The 28,000-nt window shown below is 47.1% G+C and overlaps 1 protein-coding gene across 1 annotated transcript in view; it reads left to right on the plus strand.

Annotated features, from left to right (window-relative positions):
* The first annotated feature begins 8,538 nt into the window (after window positions 1-8,538).
* The window catches only part of NCKAP1L (NCK associated protein 1 like), a 310,666-nt gene continuing 291,204 nt past the window's right edge, over window positions 8,539-28,000 (plus strand). The window contains exon 1 of the mRNA XM_073561415.1: window positions 8,539-8,821. Within this exon, the coding sequence (XP_073417516.1) occupies window positions 8,720-8,821 (102 nt within the window). The 5' untranslated portion in view covers window positions 8,539-8,719. The remainder of the gene's footprint in view (window positions 8,822-28,000) is intronic.

Raw genomic sequence — 28,000 nt, forward strand, 5'->3', positions numbered from 1 at the left:
GGGCAGCCGGGACACGTGCCCCTGGCACAGTCAGTTACAGTAGCTACCTAATGCAGCGGTCCAAAGTGTCTCCCCCGATGGCTGCATTCTGCCGCCCCCCTGAACTGGGAGTCATCATTTCTCTGAACCAGCTGTCAAGCTGACAGCCGAAACACAGAATCTGCAGGAGGTCGGCTCCCAGAAATCAATTGTAGATCTGCCCGCCAGGTCAAAGCGACGCCAGCAGTGTGATTATACCATATGATCATGCTGCTGACGTCACTTGCCAACGCTGCAGTGGCACAGATAGGTGGTAAGTGCAGGGACTATAATGAGGGGCAGTTATCTATTCAGGGGCTCTGCATTTGGCAAATATTTTTATTTGAGAGCATTATAATGACACTGCTATCTTTAAGGGTTATCTATAAGGTACCAGGATGTAAATGTTTTTTTGTGATACTAATTCTCATATTTTTATTTATGTTAGTAGCATTAAAGGGGTTGTTCAAGTTTGTCATGAGTCTGCAGTCATTCTATGTGACTGCAGACTTCTGAATTCTCAGAGTGCGCACTACACGCTGTAAGGATTCTCTCAAGCCAGTGATTTGCATACTTATAGTCACGTGCTGACTAGACATGTGTGGCATCACTCAATGAAAATGAATTGAGAGAGGCCGGCACGTCTAATCAGAATGTGGTCAGAAGTATCAAAATCACAAATCTTTTTATTTATATAGCGCCAACAAATTCTGCAGCGCTTTACAGTTTGCACCCATTATCATTGCTGTCCCTGATGGGGCTCAAAATCTAAATTCTCTATCAGTATGTCTTTGGAATGTGGGAGGAAACTGGAGAACACACAGTATAATGCAGCTCCCCCACACACAATATAGTGCAGCTCCCCCCAGCACACAGTATAGTTCAGCTCCCCCAACACACAGTATAGTGCAGCTCACCCCACACACAGCATAGTGCAGCTCACCCTCAACACACATAATGCAGCTCCCCAAAACACAGTATAGTGCATACACGCACACACAGTATAATGCAGCCCCTGCACTCACACACACACAATAATGCATACACACACACTCACACAATACTCAACCCTCCTCCTCGTTCCTCGCGCTGCTCCAGGCTCTGCTCCGGTCTCATCGGCTCCACTACTGGCACAGGCACAGCGGACGCCCGCTGTAGTGACGTCATCACGCACCTGCTGAGTCACAGGCAGAGAGGGAGTAATGGAAGAAGGCGCATCTGACGCTCTCTCCTCCATCACTGTTTTCAACTGTATCGGCGTCTATGGTGCTGATAAGTTGAATGAGAGATGGGGGCAGCGCTAGGCCCCATAGCAGCCGTGTGTAGTGCCACTATTAGCGGCACGCCACTGGCTGGGGGACCCTGGATGAGCAGGGACCTTAGGCAGCTGCCTGGCCTGCCTGCCCTTAATGACGGCCCTGCTAGTATGCTCCAATATGGCCACGTTAGGAAGATTATCAATTGGTAAAAGAACTGATTTATCCCAGTAAATGGAGGGCCTGACCATGTACCAAACACTTCAATAATTTTCATAAAAGGATTAACATATTTCTGGACATTACCAATATATATCAACAGATCATCTGCATATAGGGAAGCGCGTTCATCAAGATTGCCATAGTCAAAACCCACTATATTCGGGCTGGACCGTAGCATGCAGGCCAAAGTTTTGACAGCCATTGAGAAGAGAAGGGGAGACGAGGGACATCCCTGCTGTGTGCCCCTCCCCAACGCAATTGAAGTAGATAAAAAAACGTTAGTCCTTATTTTAGCCTGAGGTCCAGAATATAAAAGTTGTATATATGATCGAAATCTAGGACTCATCCCAAACCGTTTAAGAATCTCCCACAAATATTTCCATTCAACACTATCGAACACCTTAGCAGCAGCATGGGATAGCTTTATGTCCTATTATTAAATTTGATTTTTAATTTTTCAAAAAAGTCTTTGCATATTTATTGCTGTGGATCAATTTGCCATTAAGCCTGATTGCTCCTGATGGATAACCTCCATAATTATGTGAAATAATCTGTTTGCTAGAGCCTTTGCAATAATTTTAATGTCAACTCACAATAGGGAGATAGGGCGATATGACTCAGGGCGCAATGGATCCTTTCCTGGTATAAAGAGGACCACTATAATTGCCTCATTTATGGATTTTGGCATTTGACCGACTATTATGGCCTCATTATTTTTCGTGTTTTTGTGGCGGTTTTTCACGCGCGATTTTGCCACGAAAACGCAAAAAAACAGAATCCCATGCAATCGTATTGGATTCGGCAATGCTGTGCTAATGCTGCGGATTTTCCCGCAGCGGAATCGCATCGCGGAAAAATACGCAGCATGCTCATTATTTTGCGGAATCGCGCCGATTCCGCCCACATAGGAGTGCATTGTTCTGCTTACTTTCTGCATGTGTCTGTGCCCACCATGCGAAAAGTAAGCAGAACATTTGCGGATGGTACCCACGGTCTGGAGGAGAGGAGACTGTCCTCCGGACTCTGGGTACCATTTCCCTGTAAAAAATAGAATTAAAATAAAAAAATCGGGTTATATTCACCTTCTGATGTCCCGCGCAGCGTTCCCAGGCTTCAGCGATACATGCGGCAGGTCCCGTTCCCAGTGATGCATTGCGACAATGACCTTTGCTTACGTCGCGGTCTCGCGAGACCGCGACGTCATCAAAGGTCATTGCCGCAATGCATCACTGGGAGCGGGACCTGCCGGCAGCATTGCGATGATCGGGGACGTTTTAACATTAGATCTTTTTACTACTGATGCCGCATAGGCAGCATCAATAGTAAAAAGTTGGTCACACTAGTCAAACACTATGTTTGACGACTGTGACCAACCTGTCAATCAGTTTTCCAAGCGATGCTACAGATCACTTGGAAATCGCTAGCATTCTGCAAGCTAATTACGCTTGCAAATCGCTAGTTTTTCCGTGGGAAAATCGTGGGAATTTAAAATGCGGTTTTCCCGCGGAATGGAATTCCGGAATTCCCGCGATAACTTCCGCAGGAGTTCCGCAACATGTGAACTTAGCCTAAATGTTTCCAGTAGTTTGGGAATCAAAAGATCCTAATATTTTTTATGAAATTCACATGGTAGACCATCGGATCCAGGCGCCTTTTCAGTAGCCAGTGATTGTAGGGCTTCCTCTAGTTCAGATATTATTAATGGATTTTCCAAGTAAGAGCTACTTTCCTTTTTAAATTTTGGCAATTTTATTCCATCTATAAATAACTAGTGATGAGCGAGTATACGCGTTGCTCGGATTTTCCCAAGCATGCTCAGGTGTCCTCCGAGTAATTTTGGCGTGCTCGGAGATTTAGTTTGTGTCAACGCAGCTGCATGATTTGTGGCTGCTGGACAGCCTGACAACATGTGAGGAATGCCTGTTTGTTAGGGAATTCCCACATGTATTCAGGCTGTCTAGCAGCCGCAAATCATGCAGCAGGTTCAACAAAAACTAAATCTCCGAGCACGCCAGAATACTCGGAAGACACCCGAGCATGCTCAGGAAAACCCAAGCAATGAGTATTTCCCATTAGTGTGTCCCCCTTTTCTGTAGTTAGTCGGCTTGTATAAGATGGGTTCTATTGTGATTTAACTATGGCCTGTTCAAAAAAATGTCTGCTTTATAAAAAAAAAAGTTTGTTTTCTGACTTAGAAAGAAGATGAGCATTAAATTATTTCTGGGCTGCTTCTAATTCCTGTCCAGAATCAACTGATGGATTTAAAATATATTGACCTTCAGCCTGTTGCACACTATTTTGGAGAGTTTGCGTGAATTCCTTATTTTTAGCTTTATATTAAAAAATATATCTCATAAATATGTACGTCTTCAAGGTATCCCATAATATAAGTTTTGATGCTGATCCTTAATTTATTTCTAAAAATTCTGTCAGTTCATCCTGTGTAGTATTACCCACCAACATGAGCCAATATGGATTCAAACACCATGGAGATCTCATTGCCTCCTCTGCATCCCCCACTCTTATCTGTACGCGAATCGGGGAATGGTGTGAGATTCCCCTTGGTAAATATTCCACCTCATGGACTAACGGAATTAGAGATTCTTTTCCAATTGCCAGATCAATCCGTGATAAGTTAATCAGTATGTTACATCAGTATTTATAAGCTAAAGTCAGGAGTGGGGCAATCATAGAAAAGGTATAACAGTATCACGTGCACCACTTATTCATTTTAGACCCACTCCCGACACTGGCTTACAAATACTGTTATGAAATACTGACCAAAATACTTCCATGTAGCTTGTCAGTGATGATAATGAGACTGCTGAAAAGTAATATGTAAAGAACAAGAAGTATGAGGATAATATTTGGTCTATTGGCAAGTATGAAAAGTGTGAGATTTATTTTAAATACTGTAGTGATATGGAAAATAGCAAAAAAAACTTAATCAAATATTTTTAAAACTTACCCAATAGATCATTCTCTGATGACACATTCCCCGTAAGAACTTATCGGAAATATTAGGCCCATTCAGAATCTGTCCATGTTAATTGCAGAGACTAGGACTGACGTGCCATACTGTCATGTGGACCCGTCCTGTGTGACGTGGCTCGCAGGCCGGTAACTAAAACAACAGGACACGGCACGTGATACTGTCCTGTGTGACACGGCTCACAGGCCGGTAACTAAAACAACAAGACAAGGGGTAGGGAAACAGTTACAACGGTGGGCCCTGCGATAGAGAAAGGGGACGTGGAGACCTCCTGCACTCCCCTGAGTCAGTGTCCCTAACGCTCCTAATGCTCCCTATGCCGGTTCCGCATCGGGCGCCGATCACGAACCTGTCGCCCTAGCACACCCTACACCTATCCCTTGCTAGGAAGCTGGGTGGCACAGGCACTAGCCCCACCGCTGTACTAATACATACTAAGGAGAAAACACAAACGGGGAAACACAACTTAGCTTTACTCTGTTGCACTTGCTCCTGGCAACAGAGTCCACCACCAGCATGCAGCTCTCCTCCTGAATCGCTGCCATCAAGCTCTGTCAGAGCTAAGGAATTCCCCTATGGCTCCTTTCACACCAGGGTCTGTCAGAGCTGCTCTCCAGCTCCTTCCTCCACCAAGGATGGTTGAAATGAACACTGTCACCAACACTGATTGCAACACCTGTTACTCTTTTATGGCAGAGCCAGCAATCACACCTGCATAATAATCATGTGCACTTAAGTAACGAAACTAGAGTGCAATGATGCTCACCACCACCGGGGGGAAAACTTAGAACAAACGACACACAGTGCAATAATCGTAATGGCCATCAGTCCTGATCCAGCATGGATCATGACAGTACCCTCCCCTTAATGAGGGGCCTCTGGACCCTCAAAACCGCTCCCCATCAGAGAATCACCTCCAGCGGGGACACCCAGATCCAGAGTTCACCCCAGCAACTACCTGCACCTCAGGTTTATGAAAAACGAGCCCACTGATATTGGCAACATATGTTCTGGAGGCAACACACATCTCCGAAGCTCTGACCTGGGGAATGGGTTGTGTCTGTGTATGTATGGTATGAGCTGTTAAGACTCCACAACACACTTCCACTGGATGTTTTTTGGTGGCCACCCATAAACACTCGTTCACACACAGGTCCGGACCTGAACGTTTATTGCCACTCGTTCGTTTGTCACCACTTGGAGAACTCTTTCTGGGATTGACAACAGAGATGTCCCCCTGTGTCACCACACTCACACCCCCGCACCTCACCAAGGGGTATACCACCCTCCAACCCCTTCCACCACGAGGTCTGCGCCTCCCAGGGTTGGCCAGTGGCAAGGGTTGAGACTTGCCCCCACTCTCCTGCAGCACATCTGCTGCCCTCACCGGAAAGGAAGGGGTCCGTTGAAGAGAGACGGCAGAGACAGTAGTTCCTAGGCGGCAGTCCTCACACGAGTGCCCTCAGCTGACTACTTCCCTCGCCCGCCAATCTATTACTGGGTTGTGTCTCTTCTGCCATGGGAGGCCTAAAATAATAGGTACTGGCATTCCATCCAAGACGTAGCATGACAAGGACTCCTCATGATGTCCTTACGCAGATGGATATTCTCTACGACCTTGGTCAAGCTCCCCTGGCTCAGTGGAACAGAGTTTATGGCCCGGACGCTTATAGGCTGATCTAGCATCCTACACCTCAGAGCATGAGTCTGGACAAAGCAAGCATCCACCAGACTGACTCCTGCTCCGCTGTCCACAAACACCGGTATCACCTCCGGTACCCTGCCAGCCAAGACCTCTGCTGACATGGTACTTTGGGAGGGCAAAATGGAGGAAATGTATACTCCCTGGTTGCCTCCCTCCAAGCGACCAGGGGAATGCGGCTTCTCAGATGGCACAAATAATTTGGCGCGCAATGGGCAAGCCTTCAGGACATGACCAGTCTGCCCACAGTACAAACATGCCGACACCACTCCCCAAACCATAGGCAGCTCCGTACACAAACTAGCTCTTCCTATTTTCATAGATTCATCTGGAGACTTGGCATGAACTGGACAGGTTCTCATAAAATGGCCCGGCTTTCCACACGAGAAGCATACCCCCCCACCACGACGAGCCGCAGACACCCCCTTTTTTGTATCAACAACACCGGGCTGTCTGGGTTCCTCCGTCCGCACTGGTGGGTCCTCCTCCCTAGCGAGGACATCAGGGGGCACTTTTTGTATATGTCTTTCCCTAAGGCGTCTATCCACCCAGATGGCAAGGGACATGGCGGCCTCCAGCGACCTGGGAGCGGCGTAATGCACCAGAGTATCCTGCAACTTTGGAGACAAACCCTGCACAAATTGACTCCTAAGTGCAGGGTCATTCCACTGAGTATTAGTGGCCCATCTCCTAAACTTTGAGCAGTACTCCTCAGCGACCCGGGCTCCCTGTTTACACCTACGGATTTGAGATTCCGCCAGGGGATGCTATCAGGATCCCCATACACAAGCACCAAAGCCGTAAAGAACTCGTCCACGGATGCTAAAGATGGAGAATCGTCCGGTAGGGAGAAGGCCCAGGATTGGGGATCCCCTTTAAGAAGGGACATAATGATTCCCACCCGTTGCTCTTCACTCCCTGATGAACGAGGGCGCAGCCTGAAATACAATTTACAGGCTTGTTGAAAGACCAAGAATTGATCTCTCCCTCCAGAAAATCTGTCAGGGAGGGATATCTTGGGTTCTGGCTGAACCTCTTCCTGGACCAAGCCCCCAGAGCCCACCAACAGCCACAGCTGCCGCACTAACCCTCCGCGCAGCCCCCTTATCTCATTAGTAAGGATCTGCAGCAATTGGGCAAAGGGCTGAACTGGGTCCATGGCTCAGCAGAAAAAAAAGTTGTGGTTGGTGATAAATGTCACGTGGACCCGTCCTGTGTGACGCGGCTCGCAGGCCGGTAACTAAAACAACAGGACGCGGCATGTGATACTGTCCTGTGTGACACGGCTCACAGGCCGGTAACTAAAACAACAAGACAAGGGGTAGGGAAACAGGTACAACGGTGGGCCCTGCGATAGGGAAAGGGGACGTGGAGACCTCATGCACTCCCCTGAGTCAGTGTCCCTAACGCTCCTAACGTTCCCTATGCTGGTTCCACACCGGGCGCCGATCACGAACCTGTTGCCCTAGCACACCCTACACCTATCCCTTGCTAGGGAGCTTGGTGGCGCAGGCACTAGCCCCACCGCTGTACTAATACACACTAAGGAGAAAACATAAACGGGGAAACACAACTTAGCTTTACTCTGTTGCACTTGCTCCTGGCAACAGAGTCCACCACCAGCATGCAGCTCTCCTCCTGAATCGCTGCCACCAAGCTCTGTCAGAGCTAAGGAAATCCCCTATGACTCCTTTCACACCAGGGTCTGTCAGAGCTGCTCTCCAGCTCCTTCCTCCACCAAGGATGGTTGAAATGAACACTATCACCAACACTGATTGCAACACCTGTGACTCTTTTATAGCAGAGCCAGCAATCACACCTGCATAATAATCATGTGTACTTAACTAACGAAACTAGAGTGCAATGACGCTCACCACCGCCGGGGGGAAAACTTAGAACAAACGACACACAGTGCAATAATCCTAACGGCCATCAGTCCTGATCCAGCATGGATCATGACACATACAAAACAGAATTTGTGGACAAGTGTGAAGCGTTGTTTCAAATCATGAAAACCCCTTTAGGAAAGCACACAAGGTAATATACTTATGTTAAACATGAAGTCCACCTCCACAATTATAATGACTGAAACTGGCTCCGTTAATAAAAGAAAGGAAAAAGGAATTATTTAAAAAACATTTTTAGACAGGCTGTTTTTGAGTCGCAAAGCCCTAAATTTAGGTACAAAAATGCAAAATATTTTGCCCAACTCTAAATCAGGAAGCTTTAAAAGTTTTACAGAACATGCAGCGCTATAAACTAGACACAAAGAGGAAGTGGGGTTGGCGTAGAAGCACTACATCAGCTTCTATATTTTGTGTGCTCAAGCATAAGTATCTGTGGCAGTCTCTACTGTTATGTGCTCATGTCTGTATCACAAGGGCAGAACTTCATAAAGTAAGGAGAAGTTGCCTCACCAATGTGCGCTTGCCACTAGCCCACAGGCAGTGTTGTCTATAGTGGTCTCTGAAGTCGTAGTTGGACATTGGATCCATCATCCATTGGACTCCTATCATCTGACAGTATAAGATGGCTTTGGGTTCAACTTACCAGCACAAATTGGCTGAAAAGCTTATGATACTGAATGACAGGGGCAAAGGAGTACTGATCCGCATATACAACATCAAAAAGGTAAGAATTTAATATCGATTACATAAAGGATATTTCACAAATCTCTAGGATGACCCTGTGAGACAAATTTTGGATGATACATAGAGGCTTACTGAATGTACATGGGGCCTAGACAGTCATCAAGAAAGGGAAGATGTGTTTTAAAGCCACAAGACAGACCATTAGCCATTGTAGATGTTACCAGTTTTCTATAGTTATTCACTAGATTGTGGCTCTCTGCTGCTTATTGGAGTTCACACAATGTAAAAGTGTATCAAGCAGAAAGAGTCCTTATAAAAGTAATTCCACAAAGCTCTATTCAATCAAAATATATATGTATTACGGACGCCTCGCAAAAGAGATGTGGGGTCGTTTCTATTAACGTATAAGTAGACTGCAATAGGTTTTCCATCATTACAGCATAAATCTAAATGCCCATTAATTACTAAATGCTCCAAAGTGGAACAGTGAGTGAACTGTGATAAAATATAGAACTGACTACGCCCTTCTCTGCAGAGGCTGAAGACAGAGGAAGAAGTGAAGGAAAATATGTTCAGCTAAGAGAACCTTTTTATTTAACTCTAATGTCCTATCTAGATGAACTAATAATTGCGTTATCACCCAACTATTGAACAAAACGCTCATTTGTCGAGTGACCTTATTTTTATGCATGCCTGAAAATCATCATCATTATCAGCAGCAGCATATTGCTGTATTACAGACTGTTCTACCCCATCACTCCTATCTAAGTGGGCCATTAGTGATATGATTGAGATGTTCTAGTTCAACAAGTCCTTGCATTGGGATAACCCCTCCATTTCCCCCACTTTATGAGTGGACAACTACTAACTACTAGAAAGCAATTACAGTGAGACGTGCCTACCAAATGACACAGATGTGGTAGTTGAACAAATATATATGTTTTTAAATTTGTTGCACTATTTCTGAGCAGACTTTTAACCAGAGTCGGCAACTAACATTGGGTCGCCCTCCCAGGGCTGTGGGGTACTCTGTACCGGGCCGGTATCAGTGGGATGTGTCACAGCAGTGGTGACCCGGACCGTGGCCCTGGGCACTCAAGTAATAGGGAGATGTGAATGGTGGCATGTAGTTAGATGAATAGTTCGTGACGCCACCTGTGGTGTTCGGCAAGGGAGGTGTTAAGCCGACGCTGCAGACAGATCCTCTGGGACTGATGGTACGGTGCAGCAAAGATGTAAAAGCTCCCCACAGGTGAAGCTATAGTCCCAGGGCAGTGTAGATGTGGTCGGCACGGGGATGTAGCGGTGCCGGAAAGGTAGGAAGCAGACAAGACACAGCGGGGGGCAATTTCTGTACCTTTACTTGGTAACTGCAGTCCGGGGTCCTGATTACAGATGGTATTGGAGCAGGCTAGCCTGGAAGCAACTCCAGGATTCTCTCTCTCAGCAGATGGGCTGTTGATTCTCCTTACTAGTGCTTATTCAAATGAAGTACTCCCAGTACTGAGTTACACTGGAGTTCCTCCAGACAGATGTTCTCAAGAACCTCACTTGCATGGCAGACAGCTGTAGCCTCTCTCGGGGACTCCTCTCTCCTGAGTCCCGGCTCACTATCCAAGCTGCTGTTGTGCCCTCAAGTCTTAGATGGGAGCAGGGCATTTACAGCCTCTTACTCCTCTGGTGTCTGTTGCAGGACCATTAGTATCCGTACAACCATGGAGACCAGGCTCCAGTTCATGCGCTCTCTCCTGAGATGAGCTTGTCCTCTCTGCTCTATCTCAGCGCTCTTTCCACACGTCTGCACACTTCACCCTCCACAGACTAACTACCTCCTCCTTCCTCTTGGCCCTCAGAGAGCACTCCTCCCCTTAATCCTGGTTCAGAGTTCCCCCTGCTGGCCTGGAGTGGAACTGTGTTGCATGCATAGATTGACTGCGAGAGAGAGACCCATCATTGCCTCCAAGCCTGGCATTACCCTCTCCTGTAGGAAGGCAAGCCACTGTGGCGACCATACCCCTGGGGGGGCCACAACATCTCGGCCAGAAACTCTATGAAACCGTGTCGCATTGCTGGCTGTTTTCTGTGCCACTATGAATCTTCGAAAGGATACCCTCTGTATTGGGACAGATTCCCAAATACTCTGTCACAGACAACAGCCTTATGGCACTTGGTATCAGGATGTTGTTTGATGTGGTACCTGGGTGCAAACAAAATTGAAGATATAAAGAAATGTGAGTATGTGACGCCCCTTGGAGAATTGATTTTCCAGGTTTTTTAGGATTCCAAGAGATCGCCCTATTTCTATATGTCTACTGGAGGTGCTTCGAGACTTGGCAATTACAGCAGATATGCATCTCATACAGACACTAAGTAAAATCTCTCTTTGTTCCCCACCAGTCCTCTCACAGCCCACGCTAGGAGTAGGCCTCAAGACATCCTGCCACTATATCCACTTGGGCAGGTACAACACACACTGATGCTGTCCAAGCAATGTCCCAATGTTCTTCAATGTGCTATTTCAGTTTACTAGCTAATTTCATGGTGGCTAAGATAGGCCTTCTGCTTGGATATGTGCATGTCCATGTCAGCCATATTTGCTACCACATAGACTGACTTCTTTCCATTTCTTCTCTTTAATAAGTGGTATAAACAGAAATGCTTCAGCCAAGTGTTTTGCATCGCAGACCCCTGTGTTTGTCTCAAGTCCTGCATGGGGCAACACTGAAGCCAGACTCTTCCTTCTGCAAGCCACAATACCTCCATCTCTTGGCACTGGCAGAATTTATCAACTGTTCCACTGCTGGTAATGACCTGCCGGCCATTGTTAGAGCAATAGTACAAGGGTAAGACAGACATTGAATCTCAACCCTGCATACTCCTCATCAAGACTGGCATGCAAAACGCCAAACTTGATGAATCGGCCACTTAGAGTTTTTTTTTCTTTTAAATCATGCACCTCCCATTACTATTTTGTTGCAGATTTGCATGATTTTATTAATTTCCCTTTATTATGGAGAAAATGTATCATTAAAAACCATGGTCATAATTTTTACGAGACATTCTGCACGTAAGCACAATGTTTTATTTTTTCAGTCAAACCCTTTATCTTTCAGTATGATCTACCGTGGCCGTTATGTGGACGACACACTCATCATTTGGTCTGGCAACATGGTGGCCAGACCATATTTTGCTCATTATTTAATAATAGTAATGACGTCAATTTAAATATTCATGTATTCTAATCCCAATCCCAATAGGATGGAGTTTTTAAGTATTTTACTGAACGTGACGATGTCAACAAGATACATTATTCTATTTTTCATAAGCCAGTCTGTGTTGACTCCACACCACATGCAGACAGTTGTCATCCTGATCATACTATCGAGTCCATTCCTATGGGAAATTCATAACAGCAAAATGTATTTGCTCTGATGACTAAAATGTTCATTTATGAATGTCTTATTATACAGAATAGGCTAAAACTCAGGGGCTATGAACTTGGAACAATTAATAATGCAGACAGAAAAACGCAACGTTTGACTAGAAAAAAAAGTGCATTATTTACAGATATAAGTTTTACTAAAAACGAAGTGAAACTTTTTTTTCTAGATATACAGTGTGTGATGGCAATACTACAAGTTCTATCTTTTTCGTCATTGAAAGAGTTAAATCCCCAGACAAAAGAGGCAGTTGGCAAAAAAAAGGCTTTTTTTGAGAAAGGCCTTTTTTTATTATCAAATAAGTCTCTCACAGAGTTTGAGCCGAGTGTCATTAAAAAAAATCAGCCTGATTTTCGTAAGAGAGAATCGACGACCGTGTGACCCATGCCTAAGGAATAAAGGTTGACGTTTTTATTTTATGGATGTGTCGATCCGTTTATTCCTGATATTTTTCCATACAAACAACTGTAGGAAATATCATACAGAATTGGTTTATGAGCTGCCGTATATGTCTAAGACCCTTTTTTTCAGACAACAGCTGTGATAGCAGCACTATAATCCAGAATGGATTTGGCACCAGCCCTATTTTGCAGTATTTGTTTGACCATTGATGTGCATTCCGGTCATGTAATCCCACAATTTCTCTGTGTGTTTTCTCTGACAACAGCTGATCTCCATGTTAGAGAAAAGAGATTTCATTCATGAAATTGAACAATTTTAACTAAACAAGACTGGTGTTATACATCCTCCTACACAGGAGAGGTGGTAAGTTTGCTCATAACTGGGGACAACTTAGTGAGGTCTGGTGGAGGTAGTCAATTGGACATGAGGCCCAAATACACATAAGACTAATGTCGGACACATCGGACAATATTGACGGGTTCGGCCGACGGTCTTATGTGTATGTGGGGGCCGGCCAACTGATGTTGAGAGAAATGTCAATTGCGCCTGTCTGATTTTGGACTGCTGATCAGTTTGTTCTTCCAAGAGACAAGCTGCTGAAAGAGATGTCATCCGGCGCGTTTCTCATAAAGAACACAAGAGCGCGTCACAGCTCTTGTCTATGGGAGTGCTCCTGTTTATGGGAGAGTCGGCTGAAATAGCTGTGAGATGAACGACAATACAATATTAAATATACTTGATAATCTATTTTTGCTAATACATTTTTCTGTACTAGAAATGTTCTTTACTCTGTCTCTTTTGTACTCTCTATTTTCCTTCATAGAGAATATGTCGTAGCTATGAGGAGAGGATGCATTGCACCACCCTGCAGTGTTTGTTTCACTCTTTCATGTGTGACAGCGATATTAACTTTCACTTCCTGTCAGTTGAAAAGTAAACTTTTTTAGAAGGAAGTTTCAAGCCCTGTGTAATTCAGATACTGTTCTCACATATTTGAGTGACAACGCAAGCAATGGTGCTCCAAAATAATGATCGAGAGATGTAGGATCAAAGGAAAACTCCAGAAAGGAAATATGAAATTCCCAGTTTTAGAGGCAAATCACAATGTAGAAATATATAAAGGGACAGTCACAGATCTGTATAATGATTTTTTAAATCTATTGTCCAAAAACAAAGACACAGGGACATCTTCTACGTCTACAGGAAAGAAGGTCTAATCATAATAATCACAGACACAGGTTATTTATTGTTAGAGCAGTGAGATTATGGAATTCTCTGCCAAATGATTTGGTATTGGTTGGTTCAAGTGTAAGGAGGTGGCGGGGACCCTCATGTACCTTCTCTCTCATTAATGTTGTTCACCTGTGTCACATGCGGCACCCTGATGTTTTATTAATGTTTTGCTACTGGGTGCACTATAATGTATTTGTCATGTACTGTAATGTGTTGTAGTGTGCTTTAGCTTAGGGATAGACTAGTAAGCAGTGCAGGACCATAGGGGGATTAGAATATAGGGGACATAAAGAATAGGATAGATAAGCGTGTTAGTTAGATACAGGCAGCATAAGGATTAAGCAGATGGGAGGAGTCACACAGCAGAGCAGCACAGAGTAGGGAGGTATAGGAAAGGCACTTCCTGATTAGAGACAGACCCTCGGGCACCTTGCACAAGGGCAGGACGTGTGAGCAGAGTATTACAGGCCGTGGCGACAAAGCTGTTTCAGTAAGGGGCCCAAAGCTGAGAATCATGCAGGTGGTCACCAGCATATACAGAACCATTCCAAGAAAGGATCCGAAGCAAGTGACTGGGATTAAGAGGCAGCTGAGTTGGCTAGACTGTTACCCTATAACTCGCAGCCAGACCAGGGAAATGGCAGGAAGCGGGTGGGCCTGGAGGACGAGTGGGACCGAGATTGTCCAGAAGAGGGACAGGGATTGTCCAAGGAAACTGTAATGCTGAGGAGAAACTAAGTCAGAGAGTGGACCCTCTGGATCGCGGATCCGGAGCCCCTGGGCCGAGCACGCCAGGTGATGACCGACCCCTATACAGGGATCGTTTGGGGCAGGACCACAGAGGACAGAGGCGCGACAGCCGGAACCAAGAGGGACGGCTCCACGGACAAAAGGCCTGGAGAGGCAGCGGACTGATATACAAGCAGGGACGGGGAGCACAGGAAAAGACACAATACGGAAATGGCAAGGGGAAGGACAGGACGAACTGGAGACAGAGGACGGGCACAGGGAATGGAAAGGAAGCATCGCCTGGGCAGACTGGGGAGAGCAAGGGAACGACACTGAGGACGGCAGGGAGATAAGGCAGAGAAAGGTAAGCTACAGGAGAACAGTAGCGGCCAGAGGGTGCAGAGAACTACACAATCATCAGGCGTCCTCCTAACAGCGAGGACGCCTGAAATACACCAACCCCCGGAAGTGCGTTCCCCAGTCCAGCCCCTCAGCGCCGCCCACCACTGGAGAGAGAGAGCGGGAGGAGGCGTGCACGAGACAGGGGGCGGGAGCCAGGAGCCGCCGTGAGGGAGAGTGGACGACGGACGCGCGCCCGGACGGGAGCGCGCAGGTAAGGAAACGCTGCGGCGCGCGCTGCTACAGAAGGGGCATCGGCGGACATAGCCGCCGATGTCACAGTACCCCTCTCCTTAAGTCCTCCCTTACTGAGATTGGCCAAAAACTTTTTCAGAATCCGGGGAGCGTTGATATTCTCCCGAGGCTCCCAGGACCTTTCCTCGGGACCAAAACCCACCCAATCGATAAGAAAAAGGGTCTTACCCCGGACTCTTTTTATAGCCAAGATGTCCTTGACCTCGAAGACGTTGTCCGAGATAACAGGTGAAGGAGGGACGATGGAAGCTGGTTGGAACCGATTCAGGACTACGGGTTTCAAGAGCGAGACATGGAAAGCGTTGGGAACCCGGAGCGAAGCAGGCAACCTCAGTTTGTAAGCCACTTCATTAATACGTCCAATCACTTCAAACGGCCCAATGTACCGAGGACTCAGCTTATAAGAGGGAACTCTCAGACGGATATGTCGAGTTGAAAGCCAGACTTTGTCACCTGGATGGTACGGAGGCACGTCCTTCCGTCTTTTGTCTGCATGTTTTTTGATTCGGTTGTTGGCACCCTTGAGCGCGTCCCTGGTCTCTCTCCAAATCTGCGAGAATTCTTTAGCAAGAGAATCGGCTGCGGGTATTCCTGTAGACGTGGAGAAAGGTAATGGAATACCTGGGTTTTGACCGGTTACCACAAAAAAAGGTGACTTGGTGGTAGATTCGCTGGGATGATTATTGTGCGAGAATTCAGCCCAAGGTAAGAGCGCGACCCAATTGTCCTGATGGGCTTTGGCGAAGTGACGTAGGTAGGTGGTTAATACTTGATTAATTCGCTCCACTTGCCCGTTGGTCTGAGGATGGTATGCGGAAGAGAAGTCGAGAGATGTACCCATAAGCCGGCAGAGGGCCCTCCAGAAGCGGGAGGTGAACTGGACCCCCCGATCCGACAGAATCCGCTGAGGAAGACCATGCAGCCTGAAGACCTGGTGGATGAAGATCTCGGCCAACTTCGGGGCGGACGGTAGTCCCGGTAAGGGAATGAAGTGGGCCATTTTGGAAAAACGATCTGCTACGACTAAGATGGTGGTACATCCGGCTGAGCGGGGTAAATCAGTTACAAAATCCATGGCGATCTGCTGCCAGGGGACCTCAGGAACTGGCAATGGGTGAAGAAGACCGGCGGGCAAAGTCCTAGCCACCTTGTTCTGGGCACAGATTGTGCACGAGGCAACATAGTCCATCACATCCTGGCGAAGCGAGGGCCACCAGTAGTACCGGGACAGCAGCAAGAGAGTCTTTTTAGTCCCAACGTGTCCAGCAATTTTGGAGGAATGCCCCCAGTCCAACACCTCAGTACGTCTGCTTTGAGGGACGAAAGTCTTACCGGGCGGAGGAATAGCAAAATTCACAGGGGCCACAGTGATCATTTTAGTAGGCTCGATAATATAGGATGGGGCTTCATCCCTCTCCGATGACTGTAACGACCTGGAAAGGGCATCGGCCTTGATGTTCCTATTACCAGGTCGAAAGTGAAGTTGGAAGTCAAAGCGGGAGAAATACAGGGCCCACCTGGCTTGCCGGGCATTGAGTCTTTGGGCAGACTGCAGGTAAGCCAGGTTCTTGTGGTCCGTGAGGATGGTAAAGGGATGTACAGCCCCCTCAAGTAAATACCGCCATTCAGCCAAGGCCATCTTAATGGTCAGTAATTCTCGGTCTCCAATGGAGTAGTTGCACTCCGCAGGTGAAAAGACTTTAGAAAAGAAGCCGCAAGGAACCAGCCGTCCGGATGAAGCCTGCTGGGACAGGACCGCTCCAGCTCCAGTGGAGGAAGCATCCACTTCCAGGACGAAGGGCCTGCTGGTCACAGGCCGATGCAAAATGGGTGCTGACGCAAAAGAACGTTTCAGAGCTTGGAAAGCGTCTTCAGCTTCAGGGGACCAGCTGTTGGGCTTCGTTCCCTTGCGGGTCAAGGCCGTGATGGGTTTGGAAACCGTAGAAAAATGAGGCACAAACTGACGGTAATAATTTGCGAACCCAAGAAACCGCTGGATGGCCTTAATCCCCACTGGACGGGGCCACTTGAGTACCGCACTGAGTTTTTCGGGATCCATCTTTAGACCGGAATCGGTGACGACATATCCCAAGAAGGGCAGTGACGACTGCTCAAAAAGGCATTTCTCAATCTTGGCGTAGAGTTGGTTCTCTCGAAGGCGGTGCAAGACCAAGCGTACGCTTTTGCGATGGGAGGACAGGTCGGGCGAGAAAACGAGAATGTCGTCTAGATAGATGACCACACAGGAATAGAGTAGATCCCGGAATACCTCGTTGATAAATTCTTGAAACACAGCGGGGGCATTGCAAAGGCCGAATGGCATGACTAGGTATTCATAATGCCCGTCACGGGTATTGAAGGCCGTTTTCCACTCATCCCCAGCACGGATCCGGACCAAATTGTAGGCTCCCCGCAGATCTAACTTCGTGAAGATCCGGGCTCCTCTCAGCCGGTCAAAGAGCTCCGGAATCAATGGAAGGGGGTAACGATTTTTAACGGTGATTTTGTTTAGACCCCGGTAATCAATGCAAGGCCGCAGTGATCCGTCTTTCTTCCGGACGAAGAAGAAGCCCGCGCCCGCAGGAGAGGAGGACTTCCGGATAAACCCCTTGGACAGATTTTCATGGATATATTCCGTCATGGCAGAGGTCTCGGCAGGAGAAAGAGGGTAAGTTCTACCTCTGGGAGGAACCGCTCCAGGAATCAGGTCGATGGGGCAGTCATAGGACCGGTGCGGAGGCAGGGAGTCCGCCTCCTTCTTGCAGAAAACATCAGCGTAGGCGTGGTATGGAACAGGAAGACCGGGGAGGTCCGTTGGCCTAAGCTGAGGATGGGAACGAACCAGGGTACGTAAACAGGTTGCATGGCAGGTATGCCCCCAGCGCAGGATCTCTCCGGAGCGCCAGTTGATGACTGGCTCATGCCGCCTAAGCCAAGGTAGTCCCAAGAGAATGGCATGGGATAATTGAGGCAGGACATAGAAGGCAATCTTCTCAGAATGAAGTGCGCCAATTTGAAGCTTTACTTCAATGGTAACCGTGGTGATGAGCCCAGGAAGAGGTTTGCCATCCACAGAGGTGATTGCTCGAGGGTTACTTAAGACAACCACGGGAATCTGGAGTTTGTCAACCTCCTCCTGGCGGATGAAGTTGCCTGCAGCGCCCGAGTCCACATACGCCTCCACAGAGCTACGCCCCCGACCTGTAATAAGCAGAGCTGAAAGAGTAAGTGGGAGAGAGGGGGTCTGATCACCTAGGGGGCCCTCTCCTACCTGGCCTAGGCGGATGCGTTTCCCGGTCTCTCAGGACAAGTGCGTACGAAGTGATTGGCCCCTCCACAATATAGACAGAGTCCCTTAGTCATCCTCTCCTTACGCCGTTGTTCGGACAGCTTGATGCGATCCACCTGCATAGGCTCGGGGGCAGTGTTACTAGGGAGAGCAACAGTGCGCGGAATGGGAGCTTGGTATAACCTAAAGGACCTCCTCTCCCTGGCTGACTCTCTAGCGCGTTCCTGAAAACGCAGGTCAATACGAGCAGCCAGGGAGATGAGATCTTCCAGGGTGGTAGGAAGGTCACGCCCGGCCAACTCGTCTGTGATTTTACTAGAAAGACCTCTCCAAAAGGCACCAACCAGGGCTTCGTTATTCCAGCCCAGCTCCGAGGACAAGGTCCGGAAACGGATGGCGTATTGCCCTACAGTTAGGGACCCCTGGCAGAGGTTAAAAAGGGCCTCTGTAGAGGAAGCAAGGCGTCCGGGTTCATCAAAAACCTTACGGAATGTTTCCAAAAAACTCTGGATGTTAGTCACCACCGGGTCATCCCTCTCCCACAACGGATTCACCCAAGCCAACGCCTCCCCCTCTAGATGGGAGATTATAAAGGCCACCTTAGCACGATCCGTGGAGTATTGTTGGGGCAGAAGATCAAAGTGCAACCTGCACTGATTTAAAAATCCCCTACACAATTTTGGGTCCCCACAGTACCTAGGCGGCTTACCAAGACGGGGAGGAGGGAAAGAGACGGCGTCCCGGGCTTGGGTAGAAGCGGCCGCAGAGGACTGCAAAGACAGCAGCCGATCATCCACGGACGCCATATACCCCAAAATGTGAGATTGAGCATCGCGCTGCTGTGCGAGCTCCTGCTGGAGACTGACTAAGAGAGGTGCATGCGCTGGGTCAGCGGTTTGCAGGGCGGAGAGCCGGGTGTCCATGGACTTCATGAATGACATGATACGGGTCTGATTCTCTCTTAGGAAAAGCAGTTCCTTTTGAGTGGCAGCCGCGGCACCGGCGGGGTCCATGGCCTGATGATACTGTAATGCTGAGGAGAAACTAAGTCAGAGAGTGGACCCTCTGGATCGCGGATCCGGAGCCCCTGGGCCGAGCACGCCAGGTGATGACCGACCCCTATACAGGGATCGTTTGGGGCAGGACCACAGAGGACGGAGGCGCGACAGCCGGAACCAAGAGGGACGGCTCCACGGACAAAAGGCCTGGAGAGGCAGCGGACTGATATACAAGCAGGGACGGGGAGCACAGGAAAAGACACAATACGGAAATGGCAAGGGGAAGGACAGGACGAACTGGAGACAGAGGACGGGCACAGGGAATGGAAAGGAAGCAGCGCCTGGGCAGACTGGGGAGAGCAAGGGAACGACACTGAGGACGGCAGGGAGATAAGGCAGAGAAAGGTAAGCTACAGGAGAACAGTAGCGGCCAAAGGGTGCAGAGAACTACACAATCATCAGGCGTCCTCCTAACAGCGAGGACGCCTGAAATACACCAACCCCCGGAAGTGCGTTCCCCAGTCCAGCCCCTCAGCGCCGCCCACCGCTGGAGAGAGAGAGCGGGAGGAGGCGTGCACGAGACAGGGGGCGGGAGCCAGGAGCCACCGTGAGGGAGAGTGGACGACGGACGCGCGCCCGGACGGGAGCGCGCAGGTAAGGAAATGCTGCGGCGCGCGCTGCTACAGAAGGGGCATCGGCGGACATAGCCGCCGATGTCACAGAAACAGGTGAGACACGGATTGTCCAGGGGTATAGATGAGCTTGCCGAGAAAGGGAAGCTGATGCAGAAGATAGAGTCTGTTTGGATGACAGGGAAAGAAAAGATGTCTCTGTGCTTGAATTGTGCAGCCTATATGATGAATACGCTGCTGTCTAGTAAAGTTAAGCTGTTGGAAAAAAAACCTCGTCTCTGAAGTGATTTGCCGAGCTCATGAATGCGGAGCAACATGGCAGCAGCTGAGGGGAATCTGACAGAGCTTGTGAGTGTGCTGTGGTGCATGGTGCACATTCAGTACAAGGGACTTTATCTTTTCATGTACAAGGTGTCGGGGTACTCACTGACTGTTGCTTAGTGAACTCACCCATTACTACCACCCCGTGCCACCTTGTTACACAAGTACAAGGATACATGGAGGTCTGGATGTCTTTCTTAATACATATATTATTACAGTTTATGGGCACTAGATTCTGTGTTGGGATGCCGATCCAGGGAACTAGTATGATTGTCATCTGTGGAGTTAGGAAGGGATTTTTCCCCTAATATGGGGCATTTAGCATCTTCCCCATCTCCCCATGGGGTTTCTGCCTCCCAATGGATCAACATGCTAGGTTATAGGTTGAACATGATGGATTTGTGTCTACTTTCAAACTATGAAACTGATGTTATTAAAAAAAAAAGGAATACAGCAAATGTGTCCTTTGGGCCTCCTAGGCTTTCAGGGAACAGGGACAGGGAAAAATTCTACTTCCTTCCCTACCTTGAAGTTAACTATAACCCCTTCCATTAATTTAAAGTAAAAATAAAACTTTACTCATCTTGGTATTTTTGCCATAGCAGCCATCTTGCACACCCTTTGGTGCTGGATCAGAAGTCTGTCCCCAGTAGGGTTATATGTGCATTATTACATATCGCCACGACCAATATTAGGCATTACAGACATACTAGCTCTTTTCAGTTCTTTCATGTATTTATTTAATATGAATAATGGAGTACAAGCAGAGAAAATCTGACATCCAGCCAATCACATTGAATGTGCAAGCAAAGATGGCATCCTCTTTAAATGTCATACTTTTATCCTGCCAGGAACTGATCACATGGAGTCTTGGTGCTTGGGTGCAAATGGTAGTCGACTATTGTTTTCAAATGAATGCCAAAACCACTCTATTTTTGCCCCTTTATATCTGTAGATGTGTTCTAGATATTTACCAGGATAACTTCTCTATATATGAATCTCAAATGAAATAAATAAACGAGGTGTGATCTTAATTTAAGAAAGGTAATATTTATAAATGAATGCCTAGACATCGATGGAGCTCAGCTGCAAATTAGTAGCACCTTGTAGAGCACACAAAAGTTGAACACCTAATCAAAAGGGTCCAGTTCTTTCTCTTTTTTTATTCCTGCTTTTCTCATAAGTATTCCTTTTTTCTAAATCTGTTATACCAGAGCAGGGCAAAGTGCAGTCTGTGGGCCACATCCGGCCTTCCTGCCGTTCCAGTGCTGCACCATGGCCCTGCCTGTCCGCCGCCCCCTGTCACCACTATACACATCCTCAGGATTCCGACAGATGTGAATACATTGGTGGATGATGGAGCCGCTTGCTCCTTCTTCCACCAATTAGCGTGTGAGAGAGCAGATGTGATGACATTGCATCTGCTGTATGGAGAGTCACTAGGGGAACGGTAGCGAGTTATGCATTTTTTTTAATGTGCATGGGATATTTGCATGCATTTAGCAAGTTATGTGCGGGTTCATACTGTATGTAGGAGGCTATGTCGGAGATCATACTGTATTTAGGAGACTATGTGGAAGTTAATACTGTATATAGGAGACTATTTGGGGGCTTATGCTCTACATAGGGTGCTATTTAGGGTTGATTATGAATATAGGAGGCTAAGTGGGGACTCATATTGTATATAAGAGGCTATGTGGTGGCTCATACTGTATATAGGGGTTTATGTCAGGGTCTCATACTGTATATAGAGAGGCTTTATGGGAGCTCATATTGTATATAGGAGGCTAAGTGGTGATCTTGCTGTATATAGGAGGCTATTTGCGGGCTCATACTTTATCTAGAGGGTTGTGTGGGGTCCATACTGTATATTGGAGGCTGTGTGCGGTCTCATGTAGTATATATGGGATGTCAACATACTTAATTCTGCTCAATATTAAGTGATAATATTAACTTTAATTAATTAATTAATTAATATTGAGCAGAATTAATTTGAGCTTATTGGTTCGACATTCCACAACAGTCACTGTCCTTCATGTACCCCCTTGGGAAAATTTATTGCCCACCCCTGCGCTATACGGTTCCAGCGCTATGGGCAGTTTTATTTAGTGCTCATTTTTATATTCTTTACCAAAGGGGCCTCTCTGGAACTGTATTGCGGATTTAGTAAATAAAGTAAATGTAATACTCAGGGGAGCAGCAGAAATAAAAGATCAAACACTGGGTCACTTTTGACCTAGTGACACGTCCTCTTTAAAAAAACATCATTTGGCAATCACAACCATCACTGAGTTGGAAGTGGAAGCTGCAGAAAAGCTACTGCAGGTCACCATTTGTACTACAAATATTTTGATAGGATCTAAAATCAATACTGACTATGTTTTTAGCAGAAATCACCAAGTCATGATGTGATGCTTTCATTATTATGTAGTCTTTCACTTCTGTGGTGCAATAGAGCAGCAGTAAAATTGACAGCCTATTAGTGTCATTGTCTTTTCTTTGATACAACTGTTGTATCCAGAAGATATGTACCGTACCTGTCACGTCTTCCAAAAGATGTCTCAGATTCTTCAAACTCTATGTAAACTGGGCAGTGACTGCCGGGTTCATGGCCGAGACATGGAAACACAGACATCTAACTGTGGACACGTCACTAGCAGGCAGTTAAATGACAGTTGAAACCGAGGTGTCAGATTCAGGAACTTGATGCCAGGGTAGCACTATGGAAATTACTACCCTCATATTACACCGATTGTAGCAGATCATTTTCTTTTGATATGGCAAATACTTCTAATACTATCTATCTATCTATCTATCTATCTATCTATCTATCTATCTATCTATCTATCTATCTATCGATCTATCTATCTATCCCATATCTATCTATCTATCTATGTAAAGTGTGGACTTTATTACCCATGTGGCAACATTTCGGACCTATCACATGATCTTTCTCAAGAAAGGTTTGAGAAAAGTTCTGTGATAGGTCCGAAACATCGCCACATGGGTAATAAAGTCCACACTTTTTGCTTATTAATTGAGTGCTGCCTCTTCTTATCTCCTTCTATATCTGACAGATTACGGGATTTTTAGTCCAGGAGGCTTGCACCATGAGTTTTTTTTTATATTTTTTTGCATTTTGCGCTGCTTCATTTTTTCTCTTTAATCTGCATGCATAGTAATGCTTATTTTGTATAGAAAAATGTCAAATACTATGACAGCTTAATCCAGATGGGAGGTTTGGGCTTCATAGGAGATCCACAATGTCACTATTTACTGCAGCACTGTAACATATTTGGTATCGTCTTGTTTGATAAAGTCTGATATATCAGCATGTAAAAGTATTTAAATCATAAGTTAAATGGCGAAAAAAATACAAAAATAAAAAAGCCAGAATTTCAGTCCTTTAGCTGTTGCACTTTCTCCAAAAAAACATAAGTGATCAAAATGTCATATACAGTGGGTGAAATAAATATTTGAGCCCTTGCTGATTTTGTAAGTTTACCCACAGACTAAGATATGAACAGTCTATAATTTTAAGAGGTTAATTTTAACATTGAGAGATAGAATATAAAAAATAAAATTCAGAAAATCACATTGTATAAATTATATACTTTTATTTGCATTTTGCAGTGAGAAATAAGTGTTTGATCACCTACCAATCATTAAGAGTTCTGGCTCCTACAGACCAGTTAGACACTCCTAATCAACTCGCTACCTGCATTAAAGACAGCTGTCTTACATAGTCACATTTATAAAAGACTCCTGTCCACAGACTCAATTAATCTGTCAGACTCTAACCTCTACAACATGGGCAAGACCAAAGAGATTTCTAAGGATGTCAGGGACAAGTGTGGTGCCCCCAGGAGTATGGTTGCCACACTGGCATTGCCTTCCTCCAGGGAGGGTGATGTCAGGCTTGGAGGCAATGAAGGGTCTCTCTAGCAGTTAACCATGTCATGCAACACAGTTCCCACTCCAGGCCAGCAGAGGAAGCTCTGAACCAATACTAAGGGGAAGAGCTTCTTTCTGGGGGCCAGGAGGGGAAATTGGTCAATTAGTGTGAGGAGGGCAACGAGTATAGACGTGTGGAGAGAATCTGGAGGTTGAGCTGAGGATAGAGAGCTCCCTACCAGTGATAGCGCATGATCTGGAGTCTGGTCTCCACTGTTGTATGGATACTGAAGGTCCTGCTACAGAAGAGACTACTCAACCCATCTGACAGAGAGATTCCTAAGTTGCTTCCTGAGCCTGCCAAAGAGCGCAAGGAAGTGAAGTGCCGTGCGGGAAGAGAGGACAGTGCGACAAGGGAGGAGCTGAGGCCTACAGCCAGTAAGCCGCTCAACCCCAGGGCCTGGCAACTGTTAACTAGGGGGAAGGAGAATGTCTGAGGCAAGCGCCGATGCAGCGGCGGACGCCCCCGCCAGCCCCTCAGCACCACAAGATTCAGTGCCCAATGTGGCTGTGGCTCCAATAGCACCCACCGCAGCGGCCCGCATAATGCCGCTGTCTATGCCTTACATACCGGAAGCAGCCTGGCTACCGCCATATTCAGGGGAGTCACATACCCTGAGTGAATTTAAAGAATTTACAGTGTGAATTTACAGTGTCTGCAAATGGAGATTCTGGCTTGGCTTTTATCCTAAATTATGTAACTAGGCTCGTTAAAGGGTCAACATTGACTTTTAGGATTGCTGCCTCCAATAGGTGGCACTAGAGTTCTAGTCCTCTTCCTCTCTGAAGAGACAATTTGAATTTAAAGAGAGACTGTGCAGTTTGTTTGAGGTGTATCCTCTATCTGAAAGCCAGAAGGTGAACATCCTTATTGGGCAGCTAACAGGTGCAGCATAGAGAGAAGTAAAAGCCTGGCAGGACACTGACAAAGAGACTGTAAAAAGATTTTGGCCAAGCTAAGAAGCACCTTTGACACTCGCCCTGCAGCTGAAGTCAAGATGAGGTTCTTTGGATGTAAACAGAAAGCGCAGGACAATATAAGGGACTATGCTCTTAACCTGCAGGAGGCGCTGCGAGCCATCAAGCAGATTGACCCTGACAGTGTGAAAGATGGAGACGCATTGTTAAAGGAGCAATTCATTGAGGGACTCCTATCCAGTACCCACAGAGCACAGCTGCACATCATTGCCCTACAGAACCCTGATCTAGACTTTGCTGATTTCAAGGACAGGGCTATCCGGGAGCTGCAGGAACCAACTGTCAGCCGTCCAGTGCCCCCTAGGCGCCAAGCGATCACCTACCAGCAGGAAGCAACATCTTTCCCTTCCATCCCCGTGGAGGCTGATGCACAGACTCTGGATAAAGATCTAACAGAAGAGCTGCGTCTTCAGGTCCAGGAGTTGACCAAAGGGATGGCTGCACTTACTAAAACCGTGCAGTCCCTGCAGGTGTCCTCCAAGGAGAAGATCCAGCTTGCTTCCAGTCCAGAGGATGTCCCGTGGCTCCGGAAGAGGAGAACCCCGCCACTCCGAGGGAGGAACAACGATCGCTATGACCAGGACGGACGTCCCATCTGTCATCACTGCCACAAGGCAGGTCACCTTGCAAGATTCTGCTATTTAAACCGGGCAGAGGGCCAACCCCCAGGAGTAGGACCACAATGCCCAAGGAACTGGCGAGCCAAGTATGTTGGAGGGAGACCGATCCTTCCAGTGGTGATTGACGGCATCCCCATGAACGCTTTGCTGGACACTGGCTCCCAGGTGACCACTATGCCCTATTTCCTCTACAAGCGGTATTGGGCTGACTCTGAACTTACCCGTGGCCCAAGTGATGAACTGACAGTAGTTGCCAGTAATGGTCAGTCTTTACCGCAAGTGAGATGTAAAGAAATTACTGTTAAAGTGGGTAGAGTAGAGTTAAAATCTCAAGGTCTGATAATTGTGGATATTGACCGACGAGAATGTAATCCCATGATGACTCTTGGTACAAATGTAATTGAAAATTGTCTTTTCGAGGTTATTGTCTTGTTGCAACAGGTGGCTGAGACTGCTGGTTCCAGTGAACAACGAGTCCTGCTAAAGGAGATCAAGGCCCTGATGCAAAGACAGCAGGTAGAACTCTCTGGCGGAGAAATTGGCAGCCTCAGAGTGAGTGATGGTTTCCCCATTGCAATACCCCCCAGATGTGAAATGTTGATTTGGTGTCAGGCAGCCATGGGCCTCAGAGGAAAAGATTACCAGGCATTGGTAGAGCCAATATACTCTGATAGCAGGCCCACTGTCCTGACAGCCAGAGGGGTAGTTGATGTGCGTAAAGGGAGAGTACCTGTACGCCTTTTGAATTGTGGGGAGGAGGAGGCCACAATACCTCGGTATGCCACAGTTGCTAAGCTGCTCACTGTCAGTAATAATGCAATGCATGCAGCAGAGCCCTTGGTCTCATCTGACCAGGTGGAGGACAATGGCTCTGTAAAGCATCGGGAGGAGTGGTGTCAGCAACTGCAGGTGGGAACTGACTCCACCCCTTCATACCAAAAGAATGGGGTTTACAGAGTGACCCAGGAGTATGAGCGGGTATTCAGTAAGCACCCTCTAGATTTTGGGAAGGCAAAAGGGGTTCAACACCATATCCCCACTGGAGATCATCCACCCATTAAAGAAAGGTACCGGCCTATACCCCCAACACAATACCAATGTGCCAAAGGTATGTTGAGAGAGATGAAGGAAGCAGGGGTGATCAGAGACAGTTGTATCCCCTGGGCAGCTCCAATAATTTTTGTAAAGAAAACGGATGGTACCATGAGAATGTGTGTTTATTACAGGAAAATTAACAGCATTACACATAAGGATGCCTACCCATTACCCAGAATTGAGGAATCATTAGCTGCACTTAAAACTGCTAACAATTTTTCCACCTTAGATCTCAATAGTGGGTATTGGCAGGTTCCCGTGGCAGAGGCATACAAGGAGAAAACAGCATTTACCACCCCAATGGGTCTCTGTGAGTTCAACTATATGCCATTCGGGCTCTGCACCGCCCCAGGAACATTTAAACGGCTGATGGAGTGCTGCCTGGGACACAAGAACTTCGAAACGGTCCTGTTGTACCTTGATGATGTCATTGTTTTCTCCAAGACTTATGAAGACCATCTGAAGCACCTGGCTGAGGTGTTTGAAGCCTTGTCCAACTTTGTCCTGAAGGTGAAGCCTTCCAAATGCCACCTCCTGAAGCCCAAGGTTCAGTACCTCGGTCATGTAATGAGTGCAGAAGGTGTGGCACCGGACCCTGACAAGGTCACAGTCAGCCGGGACTGGCCGAAGACCAGCAACCTCCATGAAGTACGTCAATTTCTTGGGTTGGTAGCCTACTACCGAAGGTTCATCAAGGGCTTCACTGAAATAGCCACTCCTATGCAAAATCTTCTGGTGGGACAGTCCAAGAAAGCCAAACAGAAAAGTTCCACATTTGAATGGACTGAGGAGTTGGAGAGATCCTTCACCCAACTGAAGATGGCTCTCACAGGAGATGAAGTTCTGGCCTACCCAGATTATGACCAACCATTTG

This window comes from Dendrobates tinctorius, unplaced genomic scaffold, assembly GCF_039654945.1.
Source record: "Dendrobates tinctorius isolate UK_male_01 unplaced genomic scaffold, ASM3965494v1 ptg000319l, whole genome shotgun sequence".
Classification (NCBI taxonomy): domain Eukaryota; kingdom Metazoa; phylum Chordata; class Amphibia; order Anura; family Dendrobatidae; genus Dendrobates; species Dendrobates tinctorius.